The sequence below is a fragment of the Miniopterus schreibersii genome (assembly GCF_964146895.1).
Source record: "Miniopterus schreibersii genome assembly, chromosome: X".
NCBI lineage: Eukaryota > Metazoa > Chordata > Mammalia > Chiroptera > Miniopteridae > Miniopterus > Miniopterus schreibersii.
The window spans coordinates 96,440,209-96,461,326 of record NC_138104.1 but is presented as its reverse complement, the minus strand read 5'-3'; the positions used below and the strand labels follow the sequence as shown (position 1 = coordinate 96,461,326).

At 45.0% G+C, this 21,118-nt stretch overlaps 1 protein-coding gene across 4 annotated transcripts in view; it reads right to left on the bottom strand.

Moving 5' to 3' along the window:
• Positions 1-21,118, bottom strand: part of MAP7D2 (MAP7 domain containing 2) — a 95,812-nt gene that overhangs the window by 13,663 nt on the left and 61,031 nt on the right. For all 4 annotated transcript variants that reach the window (XM_081126710.1, XM_081126709.1, XM_081126708.1 and 1 more), the window contains 2 exons: positions 6,735-7,003; positions 6,104-6,227 (listed from right to left, as the gene is read on the bottom strand). In XM_081126710.1, coding sequence (XP_080982836.1) covers positions 6,104-6,227; positions 6,735-7,003 — 393 coding nt within the window. The remainder of the gene's footprint in view (positions 1-6,103; positions 6,228-6,734; positions 7,004-21,118) is intronic.

Genomic DNA, 21,118 nt, shown 5'->3' with positions numbered 1-21,118 from the left:
ATCATTGATGTTTCTACCTCTCTTTCTCCCTCTCCCTTCCTCAATAAAGATATATATATATATATATAGATATAGATATATAGATATAGATATATATATATATGAGGAGATACTTAAAGACATTATTTAGCCTACGACTGACAGTGTGTGAGAAACATATTCTGTATTAGCACAGGTTGCACTGCCCAAAAGCATTGCTGCAACAACCGAAATTATTAACAGATATTCTGGAAATCTCTGGAGAAGAGCATTAAGGGGCCTAATCAGAAAAAAACTCTCCAGTTCTTAGATTCCTCAGTAACAGACTAAGTAGACCCAACACAGCATAATCGCAAATGGACGTGTGGAGAACACGATTTATCCAGAGGTTAAACAGAGCACCGTTCTCATCTCAGTTCTCATCTCTTCTAAGGAGCCGGTTGTGGTTGTCCTAGACAAGTTAATACACAAAGAATCTGTTGTGTGTGAAAAAATGCCCATGTTGCTTCACCTTTCTCTTTATCTTCAGGATCTGAAAAGCCACTGTGTTCCTCCCATTTTACCATGAGGACTTCAGAGGTGCCCAATGCACACACGCAGAACATAACCTATCTTTTTGACCCCTAAGTCTCCATAATCACCAACAACAGAAATTCCTCCTCCTAAGCCCACTAGCCCCTGCCTGTCCCTCCTATTACAGATCAAATTCCCTCCATTAACCACACTCTGCTTCCCCCAGGACTGGCATTGCCTGTGTGACACTGAGCCCCTCAGTATCCTCTGCAAGGATGAACATCCTTTCTCTTCCTGCTTAAAGAACCAGGCAGAACATGGATTTTTGGTAATTTCCCCACCACCCCTCTCCTGCAGGCCACCCACACCCCATTGCCCTTGTCATTACTCCATTCCCTCCAGCATTCACTAGACCTATGTATGGCTCTGGCACCCTCTCTGTCCTTGTTCCTGTCACCTACCCCAAACCCACCCCCTTCCTCACCAGGCAGAAAGTACCAGGAACCTGTGGTAATCCTTCAGCATCTGCACCCTTATCCCCATCACCAGCCACTGGCGAGGGTCTTTGCTGGATAACTTGCAACCTCCAGCACTTCGCTGCCTCCTGTCCCACCTTTTCATATTTATACCGCATCTCTGACCTGTGCTCAACCTTGAATTGCTCAGTCTGTGGACAAGTATGTGGCTTTCACTATTCTCTCTTCCTTATGTGCTTAAAAGGTTTCATTTGAAAAAGTTTAACCTTTAACATCCTAAACTTCACCCTCTGTGATCTGCTCTCACCCTGCCCTTCACCGCCTTCTCTCCTGACCTGCCTTGGGTAGCACTGTGCAGTCACTGTGTCTGCTCCCTCTCCTCTGTGCCCCAGGCCTCCATCCCCTCCTGAGCACTGCTGGGATAGCATGGAGCCCACTCTGCTGCCCATCCACGCTCGAGTGGCCCCAGGGCCCCCTGTGCCCTTCTGGGCTGCCAACACTGGTTAGAGCAAGGCCCAAACAAGGCTGACCGGCCACCTGTCCTGGGGCCTCAGCTACCACTCCAGCCTTCTGGCCCTATCCCTGCCCCCGATCTCTGTGGAAACAGTCTGAACCTCTACCTCTTCCCAGTCTTCAGCATTCTTCTTTGTTAATGGCATCACAACCACTTTGCAGAGAAGCCTGGGCCACCTGATCTGAGCTTCCTAATCTTTTCTATCACGCTGCTGCTCAGAAATGTCCCCTTTCTTCCTCTGCTTAGAGGCAAAAGATTGTAAATGCCACCACTCCTGCTATTAATTTCACACTCTCCCACACCGTGTTCCTACCACTATCCCATGTCTTCCTTCCATCGTTTCACCCTCTACACATACTTTCCCATAACCTGGAAAAACACTCAGGTCTCAGGCGTCCCAAACAACTCTCCCCTGCCTTCCACTCATGGCCTCTTAACATCCAGCCAACAGTTCAGAACCTCTGTCCTCTCACCTCTAACACGCTGACTTCAGTCTCCACAATTTCCCTCCAAAATCTCGGTTCACCTCCTAAATGTCAAGACCAACAGCCTTTCCTCGACCTACCCTGCAGGTACAGATAGCATTAAATGTCTCTCCTGTGAGGACTCCTCCTCAACCCTGTGCCATGAGGCTCTCCCCTCCTGCCTCGGCTGCCACCACACTCACCACCCCACATTGGATGGGCCCCATCTGCCCCATCTCTCACCCCAAAAGCCAACTACCTGAAGGCTCAGCCAGTGAGGCACAAGGTCTGAGAGGCAGGAGGACCTCTGACGTGGACATCGTGACCTTGCTCATGGGGGCTGTCTAACTTAAAATGTCTTGCTGCGTGAGCACCTAGCAGCTTTTTTAGTTTCTTAATGTGACTTACTGGGCCCCATTTTGGAATCCCAGTAAGATCTCTGGCTTGCTGGCTTCTGCCAGTGCCTTCCCCAGGGTGGACCTGGGCTCCAGGCAACTCAGAGTCCTGATTTACATCTTGGGCCACCCACAAGTCCAGAGGCTACGCCCTACTCTGTGTGCTTCCAAGAGAGCCCTGACGTCACTGTAGTGGGCACTGGGTCAGCCTTTGCTCTTCTTCCTGGGCCCCAGGTACCTGGACTGTCAGCCCTTCTGTTCTGAGTAGTCTCATCCCTGATGGCGTTTCCCTCACCAGTTTGTGACAATAATCAGCTTTCCACGGTTTGGCTCAAGGACCTTTATTTTTTGTCTTATTCTTGTACTTGGCAACTGCATGTCTGTGGCTTCAACTATTGCCTCTAATAACAAAACAGACGTGGGGTGATCTTATTCCAAGTGATATCCGCTGTGTTCCAGCCCCAGGTTGTCTGGTACTTGCTCACCTCCCACGTGGTGCTATGCAAAGCTTCACATTCTGGCAAGAGAGAGGAAAACTGGTTTTGTGTCAAGCGTATTACTCTCGTTTTTATTTAGGCCCCAGGCGTCAACTCCATTTCCAATCACCTGAACATTTTGCAGGCACTTTCAACTTAGTTTGTCTAAAATCAACTGGATAGTTTTTACCCTCTAAAACTAATTCCTTCTGCTCTTCCTTTATCGGTTATTGGGTACACCATTCTCCTAAGTCCTTACACTCAAACCTCACCATCAACTTTGAATCGGCCTGTTCTGTTGGGTCGTACAAGTCCTCAGACCGGAGCTAGGCCACCTGATATGAACTTGCCCTCCCTTTTCCAGGACTACTTTCATGCAGTGTTAGCCCCTGCCTTCTCTTAGCCTACAACTGCAATAGTGTCTTAGTTGGGTCTCTTCCTCCTTCTCTGCCTTCCTTTTACATGTATTGAGCACGAGCGCCAGTGATCCAAGGACTGTATGTCAACCTTTTAAGGTGCTTACTAGGGGACAGCGGGCCAGTGAGCAGATGACGCTGTGTCAGTTGCCAAAGAGCTGGGCTCAGGAAAGAGGAAGGGGGGGAGGTGTCAGTTCTCTTCTAGGTGCAGGGCCAGAAAGGCTGCAGAGGGAGCTAGACTTGACCACAGTCTGGAGAAAAGGTGTGTCTGTCAAGGAGCATGAGTCCATGTGCAGCAGAGGGAAAGCAGAGGTATGGAATCGCATGGTGGGGGCCTGTCATGCAGGTGTCCAGAATGCTGGAAGTGGAGGTGCAGGTGGTGGCCAGGTCATGTCTGGCCCTGAAGGCCTTTTGATGGGTTTGGATGGATCCTGTGGGCAGGGAGTCACTGGCTTGTTAAAGAACAGGAGCGTGACAATGACACTTATGTGTGAATAGTCACTAGGGACACAGTGTGAACAATGGACAAGCTCTAGGAGACCTAGAGCAGGGAGCTCAGCTGGGATGCCACAGACACAGTTCAGGTGACAGACAACAGGAGTTGGAGCTCAGAGGAGAGGATGGGCTGGAGGAGAAGGGAGAGGAGAGAGATGCTAAAGAGGCAGCACGGATGGACCTGGGAACTGATGGGACACCGAGGAGGAAGGTGAGGGAAGAGTTGAGAGCTGACTGAGACTTCTGATTTGGGTGCCTGGGGAGATGGGGGCACAGAGCTTGTAAAGAAAAAGGAAATTTGGGCAAAAGATAATAAAGCCTGCTTGGGAAATGCTTGGTTTGAGGTACATGTGGTACACACTCAAATGAGGAAATATAGCCTCTAAGTGCTCTGCAATAGAACTTTCTACGATTCGGGAAATGTTCTAGAGATTTGTGCTGTCCACAGTAGCTACTAGCCATGTAGCTGCTGTGCATTTGAAATGTCACTAGTCCAGATAAGGAACTGAAGTTGACTTTATTGTAGTACATTCACATTCAGGTCGCCATATGGAACTAGACGCTATAGCAGTGGACAGCACAGCCCTTCTCAGAGACCAGGCCATAGGCTCAGGTTCAGGAGTTGCCAGTATGCATGTGTCACTTAGTGCCTCTCTTGTACCAGAAAGTATTGAGGGTTCACAAAATAAGAAGGAATTAGCTTCCAAAACAGATAAAAAGGGAAAATGAGAGGAGAAAAGGACATGAAAGCAGAGCTGGTTTAACATCAGATGGCTACCATGAAACCATGGCGTGAAATGTGAGCCCCAAATCTTTTGAAGCTGGAAAAACTGGCAGCGTGACAGGGACACTGGCAAAGCAGGAGGACTTGTCAGGTGGAGTTGGCCAAGGACTGAGGGCTGGGAGCCCAGGCAACACGTGAGGGGAGGAGAGGTGGACAGAGGGAGACCGAGATGGAGAGGCCAAAGAAGCCAGCGCAGGTTGGACAGGGTGCAAGCCAACAAAGAAATAGCTTAGGCGTCTGGCAGTTTGGAGGAACAAGTGAGTGTGAGCTATGGGACTGAATGTGAGCTGAGGAAAGAGACAGGGAATACAATCAATTCTTTCAGGAGCTGAGCTGTGAGGAAAATGCGAGCAAGGGTAGTCGCTGGAAGGTAAAGACCTTCGCCTTCCTCAGCACACAGCTACAATAGTGTTACTCACCTGCTCAGGGCCTGCAATTACCAAGGCTGTCATTTGAGGTCCCGTGGTTCATCTTCATCTCCTGTAACCTCCCCTCACAAACCCTATGGCCCACCCAAACCAGCCCAAGCACACCACTCAATAAAGAGGTCTGCAGCCACACGTGGGAAAATCATCAGAGAAGTCTGGAATTTGAAGAAGGTACCAGCCAGACCTACCCCCCCCCCCCACCACCACCACCTTCAAAAAATAAATCAGCAAACCTGTAATCAGAGACCACAAATGACTTGTCAAGGTCACTTCAGGATGGAGAATACTACTCTATTATTTATTACTCTCAACTCAGTGCCGGTCTTGCAGAGCCGCTTCCTGTCATGTTAATTCTCTAAATAGTGTTGAATTGCACTCTGTGATTATCCTAAAAGCTTCCTTTATCAATTTAGAGATAAAATCTACCTTGCTCTTCCACATGCATTCCTCTCTGAATACAAAGATCAGAAAAGCCAGGCTGTCTGTCTATATTTTGACCAAGTGTCCGGTATGAACAATGCAACACAGTGGTTCTCAAACTTCAGTGAGCTGTTGAGGCAGGACAGGGCCTGTACCTGTGGGTTTTCCCTGCATGTCTGGGATGGTCTGGGTACCCTCCAAAGTTTAGGGACCAGTCTAGTCTTATGTTATGCTCCAGGATGGGAGTCCCCATACCTCGTATCTCGTGGACTATCACGTCGGCTTCCACCTCACCCAGGGGCCTCTGCCCAACCCTCCTCTCTCTCACTTGGGGGTGTAAGTTAGGATAATTTGGGGGAAAACATGATTCAGGAAGTAGAATCAAAACCCTTATATTTAGAACCTCCTGTCTGTTCAGGGAGAACTTCATTCTATAACTAAAGCTCAAACTCCTTTGGTCACTCTATAAGGCCTGGCTGGTCCTAGAGTCCAAGAGGAGAAAGGGAAGCGCTGGTAACATTTAGATCCAGTAGCTATGTGTTTCCAGGTCGTCTGAAAAGACCAAAGTTCCACTGCCATTAATGACATCTAATAAAAGGCGCAGTCTCCTGGACACGTGCCAGGCACACCTATACTTCCGCCAAGGCTTTATCAATTCCAAAACTTTAGAAAGAAAGGCAAGTTGCTCTTTCCACCACAGCCTTTTGTGTGAGATCGCGGCAAAACTCCGAGCACCCCCATACCTGTCTTGCTCAATCTTCTCCAGCCTCTCCTGCTCCTTCTGCAGCCGGGCCTGGCGTCTCTTTTCGGCCAGGATCTTCGCAGCCTCTCCTGCATTGGTGGTGCCTGCTACAGGCTTCCCTGAGGCTGCACCAGAAAAAAGATCAAGGGGAATAAACTAGTGAGCACAATCACGTGGCAGCTGCCACTTGGAAACAGAAGACCCTATCTGGTGGGGGATGGGAAATACTACAGGACTGGCACAAGTAGCCACTGAGCAGAGTCGCTGCAATGGGCGGCTGTGACTCAAATGCATTTCACAGTGGAGGCCAGTGGAAAGGTGAGGAGGAGACAGGGTCACCACCAAGTCCCACAGCAGCCACCATCGCTGTGCCCATCTGGGTAAACTCGCTGCATCCATCACAGCAGCTTATAGGACTAAAAGAAGAGTCGTTCTGTGGGAAATGCTGATGCTGGCCCGATGCAGCAGGGGACTCTCAGGAGACTGAGGGGCAATGTGCAGCTATTTAAAGGAAAATCCCCTCCCGCCTTTCTTCCCCAAACACGAGACTCCCACATGGATCATGGATTGGGTCAGAAGGCAAACTGGCCGGGAAAGCCAAGGCTGGGGTGGTGTTGGCAAGGAGGGCCTACCTGCACCGCTCTCGGCCTTCCCGCCTGTGGCCACATACTTCTCCGTGACATGCTTGTCCACCACATGCTTTTCTGGGGCTTCATCCCCAAGTGGGTTGGCTGGCCACTGAGCCAGCGCCCCTTCTTTTTCCTTGTTGCTCTTCTCTTTCTCTGCTTTCTTCTTGGGTGTTTCCTGGCTGGAGAAGGCAGCCAAGCGGTACTTCACGAAGGACTCTGGGTAGGGCATCTTCACATTCTTTGGAGACTGTGGAGACCCTTTCCCAGTGGCCCTGAAAAACCAAAAACAGGCCAGAAGATACTTACTATGCCTGACCACAGAACTCTCTGTTCCTGAGACACCTGGTTCCAAAAAGTCAAACAATTTCATCCCTTTAAGAACAAATGTAAGGCTTAGCACAAGCTCAAAAGTCCCTGGGGCACTGTCACCCTAATAGGAGCACATGTTATCTATAAGATGTCCCAGGGCAAAGGGACAATACTTTTGGAAGCCAAGTTGGTGATACCATGTCCTAATGTCACTTAACTTTGATGACAATGTAAAGATGGAGTGTTAGGCATTTTCCCACCACCCCCTTTTAGGTGGATACCAGAGCTGGATGTGGCTTTAGGATATGGCAATAGACAAGTGGGCTCCTTTTTTATTGTAGCAAAATACATGAAATATAGAAGTTACCACCTTACCATTTGTACTTGTACAGTTCAGTGGCATTAAGCACATTCCCACTGTGCCGCAAACCATCACGACATCATCCACACATAAAACCCTGTTCCCATTAAACACTAACTCCCATTCTTCCCTCCCTAGCCGCTGGCCACCTCTTCCCTTCTGCTTTCTGTCTCTGGGAATTTGACTATTCCAGGTACCTCACAGAAAATGGAATAATACAGGATTGATCCTTTTGTATCTGGCTTATTTCACTCAGCATAATGCCTTCAAGGTTCCTGGTTCCATTTAAAAAAAAAAAATCTGCACCTTTACTGAGATTTAACTGACATCTGGTTCCTTTTTAGATGCTGAGGAACAAAGTCAGTCAAGAGATGGGGAGAAGGGGTGTCTTTTTGGAAGGTCTTCAGGTTTAAAAGGATCTCTCTTGCTACTAGGAAGATGCAAAAGCTAAGGACAAGCCCATTTCCACCCAGGGAAACACTGCTTTGTTAAAATACAGGAGCTTGTGCCTTGGCAGATTGGCTCAGTCGGTTGGAGAGTCTTCCTGTACACCAAAAGGTTGCGGGTTCAATTCCTGGTTGGGGAACATACGGGAGGCAACTGAACAATGTTTCTCTCTCACATCAATGTTTCCCTCCCTCTCTCCCTGGCCCCCCTTCCTCCCTCTTTAAAATAAAACAACAACAACAACAAAAAACATATCCTCTGGTGAGGATTAAAAAAAAAAAAATGCAGGAGCTTGTCTTATGTCCAGTGGACGAAGGTCCATCATAGGTATGCTGGCCTAGCCCTGGCTCCTGGTGAGCGCTGGATGTTGATGACGATGGTAACAGCCTAGCTTTAGACTCTGAGTTTACCCAGAAGTTCGCATAGGGATGTGGCATTTATACGGAGTTCCTTTAGGAAGAACATAAAGTAGTCTGCTCGTAAATTACAAACTGTCACTCAATCCTATAGCAGGTTTAAAGATGAAATTGCTAATATTCAACTGTTTTTGATCTATAAAAACAGCAATAAAAAAAAACAACTCAGCTCAATATTAAAGGTCCATTTCTCACCAGAGGCTTTACGTTACCTAATCGAATCCTGATGATAAGGAAAATGAATATTAGACCAATATTAAATTTGGTCTTGAGCTGGAAAATAATCCTCAGGTGATATGTGGATTGGGTAACATGCAGGTCAGTTTTCCAATGATGCTCTCACACTGAAAGGCCAGCTTCAGGTGCCCTTCTCTCAGTCAATGCCAGGCTGAGGACCACAAAGTAATGTGATCACTCAACCCAATGAGTATGACTTGAACATAATTTGAATTTTTAAAATTCAGTTTTTCAGCATCAACCATTTTACTGATACAGAATCAGTTCAGATCCCACATCCATAGTGGGCTGTCTACCCCTCTCCAACGGTCTGCTCCCCAGCTGGGCAGCTCTAACCTCAGAAAGAACTGCTTCATATTGGCTACACTGACCTCCCTGTAACATGTCATCCATGTGGACGAGGGCTCTCCTCTGCAGACTGTTCTCCTTTCATCCTTGGGCTCAGCTGACTAAGGCCCACCATTCCTAAGGGACCTCTCAGCAACCAGGTGTTTCTTTCCAGATGCGCTATAACCCTGGTTTCCTATTTTTGTTCCTAGACTTTTAACCAAATAAGTCGTAACAGAATCCTCCTGTCCCCTCCAAATACATATGCAAATGCACAAGGGTTTCTCCAACCCTGCCATTACTGATGTTTGGGGTTGGGTCATTCTTTGTTGTGGGCACTGTCCTATGCACTGTAGGGTGTTCAGTAGCATTCCTGGCCTCAACCCGTTAAATATCAGTAGCAATCTCCACCCGCAACCCCCGGTTGTGACAACCAGAAATGCCTCCAGACATTGTCAAATGTCCCCTCAGAGGCAAGATCACCCTGGGCTGAGAAACACTGAAGGGAGACATGCATACAGCCACCCCCACACGCCTTCTATCTATGTAAAGCAGATAAAAGTAGAGCTGCTGTGGTTGAAGGTGCAGTATCCTAAGTCCCACACCACAGTGACCTCGAGGCACACCTATGGGATTCCTAAGCCTGAGAGGTAATTACTAGTGCTTTGTGTGTTCTGACAGAATCATACCCAGTCTTCCCCTGAATAACCTGGAGCTCAGACTTCCATTAATACCCATGGACCAACACTGGCTCCATGCTTCTGAGTGCTGTCTACACACCAGCCACTGTGCCACTAAGTGTATACATATACACATGTGTCTTTTAGTTGTCAAAACACAATATGGCACAGGTACTATTATTTGGGTCACTTTACAGGTGAGGAAACCAGGCTGAGCAAGGTCAAGGAGGCCGTGGAGCTGCAGTCTGAGCCCATGTCTCCCTGACTCCTCTTTTCACAACACTGCCATATTCCATGTTGCAATGGTGGCTAAGCCTGAGTTTGGGGTTATCAAGACCCTCACATGTTCATTTTAGAACTGGCACAGGGTAAGCACTCAATGGCTACCTGTGTTGATTAAATATATGATAAAATACAAATCTGAATTCTCCTCACGAACAACAACAAACTTTTGCAAAACCAGGAGGAACTGTGTGGGGGGAGAATATAACCCTGCCATCTCACGATGACGGTGCTCCACTGAGCAGTTTCCAATCAGCTGCAAAACCCTGTGTTTAGGTTTATATCAGCTGTACAAACATATGGCAGACAATCTTTTGCTCAGCAATGCCCCCTTTACACGCTGCTGTCCAGTGCCATAATGAGCTAACCGCAAGGAGGGTGTCCCGAGGGACCCGGTCTGATGTCTTGTGATGATAAAAATTAGTCACCAGAGTCACCCACTCCCTGGAATATCATGTGCATGCTGGGTATGGCTTCACTCTAACCACAGGGCATGGCCAGGGAATGGCAAAGAATTAGCCTGGATTTGGGATTTCAGGAGAGAGGCGATGGAAGGAGTGCTATTTTATAGTAGGTGATACAGATGGACACAGCTTCCGCTCCATAAGCATTCCTACCTTGACACATGAATCGGAATTGCTCATATTAGAAAGGCTGACAAAAAGCCTTCTGCGCTTCTTCCTTGCATTCCTCCTCTTCCTCTCTCATCAGTGAAACTCAGCAAAGGTGCTGGGTAGCTTCAAGCACTCTCTCACTGGGCCCGCCTGCAGTGAGCTGCACTCTGGGCTTCTCTAAGCGGCACCTGAGCAGGCAGGCTCCACCCCGGGGGCCTGCAATGTGCTGGCACCTCTGCCCATGAATGGGTAGATAGATGAGGAGCCCTTCTACAGATGCCACCCCCATCATGAGGGGCCCTATGGCTCGACTGGAGGGAGTGGGTAAGAGGCCTGAACTGGCAGCAGGCCCAATCCATTCAACAGTCCAGCCTCAGCATCTGGATCTCAACACAATCCCAGAGTCTGGTTTAAATGGCTCACAATCACAAGGGAAGGGAGTGTGATGAATTCACACCCTCAGTGTGCATGGAGCCTGTAAATGGCAATGTGGGGCAGAATCACAATCCCAGGGACGAAAGGCCAGACTGGCCTGGATGGGAAAGGTTCTGACAGCTCAGGCCAGCTCACCCCCAAGCTACCTTGCTTCATCTTGCTTTAATAGAACAGTCACACGTACATTCTGTTCACACCATAGACTATTATTCTAAATAAAACTGAGCCAATTATCCATGAGAACACATTTAAAAATAATTTCTACCTGAGAAGTAAAGGTGGATTATTTGGGATAAAGCTCAATATATTAAGAAGTCTGTTTATCACTCCCAGTGATACCAACAGCAATCAAGGCTCAACTACAACAGGACAGTGCACACAACCCACACAGGGACCACACCTGAAGTACCCAGCTCAGGTGACTGGGGAGGCTGTGCCACTGGGCCCTACAGGACACCTACTACATAAGACTACTCTACCTACCAAGTCCAGAAGACACAGCAGCTCTATCTAATACATAGAAACAAACTTAGGGAAACAGTCAAAACGCAGAGGCAAAGAAACAGGTCCCAAATGAAAGAACAAGACAAATCACCAGCAAAAGAACTAAATTAAATGGGGGCAAGCAAACTACCTGATACAGAGTTCAAAACAATGGCTATAAGGATGCAAAAGCATCCTTAATGAGAACTTCAACAGCATGAAAAAGGACATAGAAACCACCAAAAAGGACCAGTCAGAAATGAAGGCTACACTAACTGAAATGAAGAATTTACAGGGAATCAACAGATTAGAAGTTGAGAATCAAATCAGTGATTTGGAATATAAGGAAGCAAAAAACACCCAATCAGAACAGCAAAAAGAAAAAGGAATCCAAAAACATGAAGATAGTGTAAGGAGTCTCTGGGACAACTTTAAGCATACCAACATTTGTATCACGGGGAAGGAAAAGAGCAAGAAATTGAAAACCTATTTGAAAAAATAATGACAGAAACTTCCTTAACCTGGTGAAGGAAATAGACATACAAGTTCAGGAAGTGCAGCGGGTCCCCAACAAGATGAACCCAAAGAGGCCCACACCAAGAAGCATCATAATTAAAATGCAAAAAGTTAAAGACAAAGAGAGAATCTTAAAAGCAGCATGAGAAAAGCAGTTGGTTACGTACAAGGGAGCATCCATAAGACTGGCAGCTGATTTCTCAACACAAACTTTGCAGGCCAGAAGGGAATGGCAAGAAATAGTCAAAGTGATAAAAAACAAAACTGGCGAGTGTGACTCAGCTGGTGTGAGCACCATCCTGTACACCAAGAAGTGGCAGGCTCAATTCCCGGTCAGGGCACATACTCAGGTTGTGGGTTGGATCTCTGGTCGGGGCATGTGCAGGAGGCAGCTGATAGATATTTCTCTCTCACATCGATGTTTCTCTCTCTTCCCCTTCTTCTCAACGAAATCAATAAAAACATATTTTTAAAAAAGGAAAAAAAGAAAAAATATGAACAATAAAATGGCAATAAATACTTATCAAAAACTGAATCTAAAAAACAAAATAAACTAACAAGCAAAAGAGAAAAAGATTCATAGATACAGAGAACATTACAACGATTGCCAGATGGGAGGGGGGTTGGGGAGATAGGTGAAAAAGGTGAAGGGATTAAGAAGTACAAATTGGTTGTTACAGAATAGTCATGAGGTTACAAAGTACAGCATAAGGAATATAGTCAATAATATTCTAACAACTATGTATGGTGTTAGATGGGTACTAGATTTATTGGGATGATCGCTTAGTAAGTCATATAATGTCTAATCACTGGGGTGACACCTGAAGCTAATATAATATTGTGTGTCAACTATAATTGAAAAATAAAAAATGATTAAATGGCAATAAAAGAAGTCTGTTTATAATCCCCTTTCCTAGTTCCTGCCCAATAAACAAAAAAAATTAGAAGACACACACACACAGCCTTCAAATTAGAGAATAGGCAACTCATAGATTTTTTTTAACAGCAAGTGACCAAAACACAGAAGAAAACCTTAGAGGTTCCCTATTTTATCTCCACGTCTTTAGTTTCCTGCTCATCCTGCCTCATCACTTCCTTACAGGATTTAGCCCCCTGCCAGGCACCTGGGAGAGCGCTGAGCTCAGGTATCTTGAACCAGAGGATGAGGGTCTGACAGGCCCCAAGGCTCTCTGGTCAGCTCTGCTAACACGAAGTGTGGCAAAGTCATCCCCCCCACCAATTTCCTCAAAATAAGTATCTTCGCTGATGAAATTAAACACAGATTAATCAGAGGAACTCACTGTGCTTTCATAGAGTTTTATTCTTAAGTACTTTCTTGTCTATTTAATAAGGGTCTATTTGATTGCCATGAGAACCCAGTGAGCAGATAGGAAATTACTATTAGCCATATTTTAGATAGGAAAACCTAAGTCCCAAACGCTTAAATGATCTTTCCCAAGAGATGTCAACAGATGAGAGAACCAAGGCTAGCATCCAAGTCACTGATTCTTCATCTTGCTTTTTAATAGCTCTTCCACTTTAGTTTTTAAAAGTTCAGTACATCCAGTGATTAAAAATCTAACAAAGGGGATTCACAAGTTTTGTTGGGGTGGTAGAGATAGGCCTTGCTGGTGCGCAAGGCAGGATTATATAACTTCTTAAGGTTTCTGAGTGTAGGAAACATTAACAAACACCTCTGTAAGTAGAGCAGCAAGAATAACTCTCGGGAGAGGGTTGTCACACTTCTGAACATGAGTTTACTGCAAAGCAGAACCCCAAAGGACTTTTTTCCTCCACAGCTTGGAATCCAGTTCTATTTTCTCCAAAGCCACTTTACTCCAGACACAGTGAACACCGCCCACCCACAGGATGAGAGGGGTCTGTGGCCTTGTCAGCACAAGTTGGTCAACAGTCTTTAAAGTCTATGTTTATGGTCACATTTTATTCCTTCCCAGAGAGGAAAAGAACAATTTATACCAGAGAAACCTGTGGATACCACCTTAGTGATCAAAGATACCATCATCAGTAATATAACAACCTGATATTCAGGCCTCCTGATATGATGCACTGAGAAGGAGCCCACATCCCTCCAGTGGGATTCCTGCCCCAAAGGCACAATCATGCGGAAGCAGCAGGCCAACCCAACAGAAAAAGTCCTCCAAAATAATTGGCCTGTGTTCTTTTAAAATGGCAAGGGCATGAAGAAGAAAGGCTGAAGAACTGTTCCAAGTTAAAGGAGACAAGACAACTCAATGCAGCATGAGAGTCTGGGGTGGGTCCTGAAGCAGGAAAAAAATGCTATAAAGACCTCATTGAGACAACTGGCAAAAGTGGAACATAGACATAAATTAAGTAACAGTATTATATCAAAGTTAAATCTTTTGACTTTCACAATTGCACTGTGGTTATTATACAAAAGAATGTTTATTTTTATTCTTAGAGGTAAAGGGTCATGACGTCTTTAAGTTACTCACAAATGGTACTGGGGGAAATCTGTGTGTGTGTGTGTGTGTGTGTGTGTGTGTGTGTGTGTATGCAAAGTGAATGAGAGTGGGTAGGGGGATGGGAATGATGAAGCAAGTGTGGCTAAATGTCAACAGGATGAATATTATACAGGAGTTCTTTGTTCTAGTCTTTCAAGTCTTTTGTAGGACTGAAATGATTTTATAATAAAAAGGCTTTTAAAAAGTGGTCTAAACTCAAATTACTCTCTAGTAAGAGAGAAAAACACAGGACTATGGACTGGGTGAGTGTATAAGTATGACTGTGCAGAGGGGGTGTAACAACATTCTCAATTATCCTTTTCAAGAAAATTTTCAGGTAAGAATACAGAAGCCTATTTGAGAATGGTAGTGGCAAAAACAGTGAAATTGCCAGTACAGGGAGCCCTGATCCACTGAAGACACTCACGTGCGGGCAGGGATGACCATGCCATGCATCTTCCAGAGAAGCCCATGGGAATGGCACCCAGTAATGATCACTCAATTCTATGTCCTCAACCTCCAAAGGAACGGGCTGGCTCCAGGAGCCTTCCAGGAGCCTATGATGTAACTAGGAGGTACTTATTTGGAGCCATTCAGACAACCTGGTCTTAATTTTCTTTCCTCACATGGAAAAACAAAATCTGTTTTGTTTCCAATGCATGAGAAAGTGAAATTAACCTAGGCCAGGTTCCTGATACAAAACTGATCTCAGATATGAGCTATCTCTGACAGTGATTATTTGGCAGATTGTATTTTCCAAAGATGGACAATAATATCTCCTCCCATCCCACATGATCTTTTGAGTTTATTTCTCCATCCCATTGAATCTGGGTTGGCCTGACTGCTTTGAGCAATAAGATACAGCAAAGAAGGAATGTTGTCCCAGTTCAGGGCATTAACTGGCCTAGCAGCTTCCACTCCCTGTCCTGGGAGATAACCACTCTTGGGGACACTCCCTCTTGGAACTCAGCTGTCATGCTGTGAGATGCCTAAGTCCTATGGAGAGGCTCCACGTGGGCATTCTATTCTGGTTGAGAGCCCCAGCTGAGCTCCAGCCAAAAGCCAGCATCAGCTGCCAGACAGGTGAATGGGCCATCTTGGACCTCCAGCTCAGCCGAGCCCTAGGTTAACCCAGCCAACCCTGGACCGTAACTGCATGGAAGACTCCAAGTGAAAAGCGACCGGTGAACCCAAATCAACACACAGAGCAACCAAACAAAAGACCCACAGAGAGACCTTCCAGTTAGCCTAAGTCACAGAGCTGTGGGAATTAACAACAAATTGTCTTATACCACTAAATTTGGGGGGGGTTTCTCACAGCAGCAATGAACAACTGAAATATTCCCCATTATAATGACCAAACTGACTTAGAATATATTTATAGGAACCTGAAATCATCAGAGAATATTTCATGCTGAAGAACTGAGAGCACAGGTGGCCCTGATAGAGGCCGGGGCAATCCAATGGCCACACTTGATTTCCTCTCTCTAGGTTACAAGAAGAAAGCTATGTTCCAGCCACATCTGAGAGTGCTGCTGAAGCTAGTTTTCTAAAACCCATACAAGTATCCAACAATGTGAACAATAAAAATAAATGTGAATCCTGCAAAGAGCAATGCCATTAATATGCACAGCCACCACCAGTGGCTTAGTTTATCTAAGATCTGGGAGGGGAAATGCACTGTCAGAGCCATTCATCACATAACACGTCAGGGTTTCTGGATGGGAGTTCAAAGGGACTAAGCCTGAAGCCACGTCGCATCCAGTGAACTTTATGGATCACACCCTTGGTCTGCACAGAGGAGAGCTCGAAAACGCCGCTTCAGTGGGAGTTTATTTTGTGTGTGACACCATTTTAAAAATCAAGCATTTCTTTTTTGTTTTCTTTCTTCAATATCAAGTATGCAAAAGACTATTTATAAAATACAAAAGGTATAAAGAGTATACAGATGGCCAAGAGACACATGAGAAAATGCTCAACGTCGTTAATCATCAGAGAGATGCAAATTAAAACCACAATGAGGTATCACCTCACACCTGTCAGAATGGCTCCATCAACTAATCAACAAACGACATGTGCTGGCGAGGGTGTGGAGAAAGGGGAACCTAGTGCACTGCTGGTGGGAATGCAGACTGGTGCAACCACTATGGAAAACAGTATGGAGGTTCCTCAAAAAATTAAAAATGAAGCCGCCTTTTGACCCAGTGATCCCACTCCTAGGAATGTATCCTAAGAATCCTGAAACACTAATCAGAAAGAATATATGCACCCCTATGTTCATAGCAGCACAGTTTACAACAGCTAAGATCTGGAAACAGCCCAAGTGCCCATCAGTAGATGAGTGGATAAAAAAAGCTGTGGGACATTTACATCATGGAATACTACGCAGCTGTAAAGAAGAAGGATCTCGTACCCTTTGGGACAGTATGGATGGACCTGGAGAAAATTATGCTGAGTGAAATAAGCCAGGCAGAGAAAGACAAACATCACATGATCTCGCTTATACGTGGAATCTAAAGAGCTTTTTAAACTGATGAACAGCATAGATTGAATGACATGGAAGCACAGATGAGACTGACGAATGTCAGAGGGATGGAGGAGGGCGGGTGGGTGGAGGAGGGCGGGTGGGTGGAGGAGGAGAGAGTAACCAAAGAATTTATATGCATCTATGCACAACCCAAGGACACGGACGATGGTGGGGAGAGGGACTGGGGAGGGGAGTGGGACGGGGTGGAACAGGTCACTGGGGAGAAAAAGGGACATCTGTAATATTTTAAACAAAAATTAAAATTAAAAATTAAAAAAAAGACTTGGAAAAAAAAAGAGTAATAACAAATGCCTGCACATCCACCCATTAGTTCAAAAGAAAGACATTGTAATTAGGCCAGAAACTCCTGTGTGCCCCTCCCTGATGGCTCTCCCTGCCCCCCACTCAGAGGCCAACATCACTGTGCATTTTATGTTTGCCATTTTCTTTTACTAAAATTCATTTTACCACATTTATATTCTTAAAAAGACAGTGTGTAGTTTTGCACATTTGAGAACTCAATATAAGCAAATTCTCCCGCAACTTCCTTTTTCTGCTCGACACTATGTTCCCGAGATCCACCGCTGGTTGTGGGCAACTGCAACCCATTCTTTTTCACTGCTGTACAGTCTGGTTGGATTTTCAGAGTTCACTCATGGTCTACCTGACTTCCCACATTTCTTAGACCTGGTCCATACCCAGTGTGGCTCAGCCATTAATTTTCACTATCTTTCTTTCTGAATATCTTAAAATCAAGAAATGTTTGCTTCTTCTTAGACATCTCAACTTGCAATTCTGATGTAGAGGGGCCCGAGCAACTTCTATCCCCAGGGTCCCTCTTAAGAAGATGATGTTCTGGTAGTTTTGGCAGCACACAAGGAAGGCCAGCTGGGATTGAGGTTACTATATGCTGCCTGCACTAGAGATGGCATGTTTAGGGCTCTGAAAATACAGGCAATTCCATTCATTTCTCTTTGCTAAAGTGGCAGGAATACCCAGCAGTGCAGTACAGAAGCTGGAATCCCTTATACTTTAAAAATTCCCCAAGTGAAATACGCAGCCCTGAAAAGTGAAAGTTAAGAGACTCACCAGTGGGAGAATAAACCTATGCATGGCCCAGAAGGAAAGAGGCAGCAAAGGGCAGGACTGGTTCTAGCACTGTCCACTCCAGCCAGCCAAGCCCACCCCTGCCCTCCAGGCTCTCCTTCCCTTCTGGCTTTTGTCCCACCAACACTTAATTGAGCACCTACTGTGAGACAATAAATGGAGTCAGTCCCCACCCTCTTGGCAGGAGGTAACACAGTGCAGTGACATACAGATCAATATGGCCTGCCCCCTCATTTCATGCAGGGCTTGGCTGAAATGTCACCTCCTCAGAGCCAATATCACCACCTTCCTTGACCACCTTATCTAGCTATATCCTTCCACTACTCTGTCATCCAACCGGGTTATCTTTTCCTTCACAGAAATTCTCACCACCTGATGTTCTAGTTGCTGTTCATGGTCAGGTAAGCTCCACGAAGGCTGAGAAGCATACTGCACACACAGCAGGTGCTCTGTAGGTATTTGATGAAAGAATGATAGAGGTCTGCACACGATGCCCCATGAGCACAGGGAAGGGGATGAATTCAGCTTTGGCTGATTCTAGAGAGGATAATGGCTGAGCTGCATCCTGAAGGATGCAAAGTTCAAGGCAGACAACTCCCTCTCCGGACCATACCTGGGACTGTCCTCCTCTGTGTCAACAGGTCCCTCCCACTTTACTTGGGGTCAACAGGAGACTGTACTCCTCATTTGGGGATTCTCTGAAGTGTCTGGCACAGTGACGACATTCATTCACACCACCAATATATATGAAGCACCTACTAGGTACCCATTACTATTCTAGAGAGAGTGGGAAAAAAGTAATTTCTCTAAATTGAACTTCATAAAGAAAGTCTGGGATTTTGTTCATATCTCTTTGGTCAGAGAGAGCTTTTTATAAAATTCAGATGATATGTCCTTTAAAATATAAAATAGTTCCGCCTGGCTGGGTATGGTTCAGCGGTTGAGCATCAATCTAGGATCCAGGAGATAACGGTTTGATTCCCGGTCAGGGCACATGCCCCAGTTGCGGGCTCAATCTCCAGTTAGGGGCGTGCAGGAGGCAGCTGATCAATGACTCTCTCATCATTGATGTCTCTAGCTCTCTCTCTCTCCTTCTCCCTTCCTCTCTCTGAAATCAATACAGATATATTTAAAATATAAAATAGTTCCATAAAGAAGATGTGGTATATACACACTATTTAGCCCTAAAAATGAATGGAACCTTGCCATTTGTGATAACATGGAAGGACCTTGAGGGCAATACGCTAAGTGAAATAAGTCAAACAGGGGAAGACAAATACTGTATGATTTCACTTATAAATGGAATTTAAAAAATAAATAAGCAAAACAAAAACAAGCTCACAGATACAGATAGCAGATTGGTGGCTGCAAGAGGGAAAGGGGGATGGCAGTGGGTGAAATGGGTGAAGGGGGTCAAAAGGCACGAACTTCCAGTTATAAAATAAATAAGTTATGGAGATGTAAAATACAGCACGGTGACTATAGTTAATAACACTATACTGAATATTTGAAAGTTGCTAAGAGTAAATCTTGAAAGTTCTCATCACAGGAAAAAAGAAAAAAAATTTTGTAACTAAGTATGGTGACAGATGTAACTAGACTTACTGTGGTGACCATTTTGCAATGTATATAAATATCAAATCATTATGTTGTACACCTGAACCTAATATAATGTTATATGTCAATTATAACTCAATAAAAAAAAAAGAAAGAAAAGAAAATAGTTCCTGAAACACAACCTTCAAGATTTTCAACTTCAAAGAAATAGCACAGAAAACTAAAATGCAGAGAAGCATTCAGAGACTGGGAAGGGGACACCTACTGTAGCACCTGGCATCCCCACTGGGTCAAGGGGAGGAAGAGAGAATGTTACAACTCACTGCTGACCCCACCCAGGACAGAGTCCCATCTAGAGTGGCAGTGCACTCTTACCTCCACTGGGGCTTGGAAAGACATGTTCTCAGCACATCATCTGCCAAAATTCTGCCTTTAAGCCAAGTCCTGTTCCTATCAGCCTTAACATAGCTTCAAACTTCTTTTGTAAAATAGACAAGCAAAATATCCTTCCCTTTTTTTGATAATACAAAAGTAGTATGTGATTTTTGTAGATAATTTTGAAAATAGAAAGACAAACAAAAAAGGGAGGAAGAGAATAAAGACCTCATTGCCCCAAGAACCACTGATTGTCTACACATATTTATAGTCACCAATGTGATCAGGTAATATCGATCTCTTAAAAATAATTCATTAATCCTATGTCTGAAAATCCATCTTAAAGAAATATTCATCAATATGGAAAATACGCACTTGATGAAAATGGAACCATGTTCTATATCCATTTTATCACAATACCCTGATCAACTTTCCATGTAATTACATATTGTTCTTCATAACTTTTTATGGCTGTATAGCACTCCATTGTTTGGATATGTCATAATTTGTTTACCAGTATATTCTCAATATATTTATGTTGTCTTCCATTTCGCCCTATTAAAACAAGGCTATCCTTATAGCATAAAAAAAAGAAAAAGTCCCAGCAGATATGGCTCTGTGGTTGAGCGTCAATCCATGAACCAAGAGGTCACTGGTTCGGTTCCTGGTCAAGGCACATGCCCAGGTTACGGGCTCGATCCCCAGTGGAGGGCATACAGGAGGCAGCCAATCAATGTCTCTCTCTCATCAATGTTTCTACCTCTCTATCCCTCTCCTGTCCTCTTTCTCCAAATTAAATTTAAAAAATAAAAAGAAATACCACAGAGCCTACTGAGAGCTTGCTTCTAAAAACTGAATTCTCTCTCTATAGAGAGGGCAACAACCCCTTGTTCATCTTAGTGAAATTTACAATGATGATGATGAAATTTGTCAGCTACTATCCATGCAGTAACCATGAGTTGATACCCTGGAAAGAAAGGGGGGGAAACTGGAAACACTTCAGTGTGAACAGGACTTTTTCTCTGTTAATTCCAATGTCCCAAACTATCACCAGAGTAGTAACATGTGAATGGAAGGGAAATAAGGCAAATAGAGACCTTCCGGCCCACCTATTGGATTTAGAGTTTGCAATAAAAGAGCAATACCATAACCAAAGGTAGGCAATACAAGCACAGAAAGAATGCAATGGACTTAAAAAATTAACAAACCACGATGCTATTAATTTAGCAAT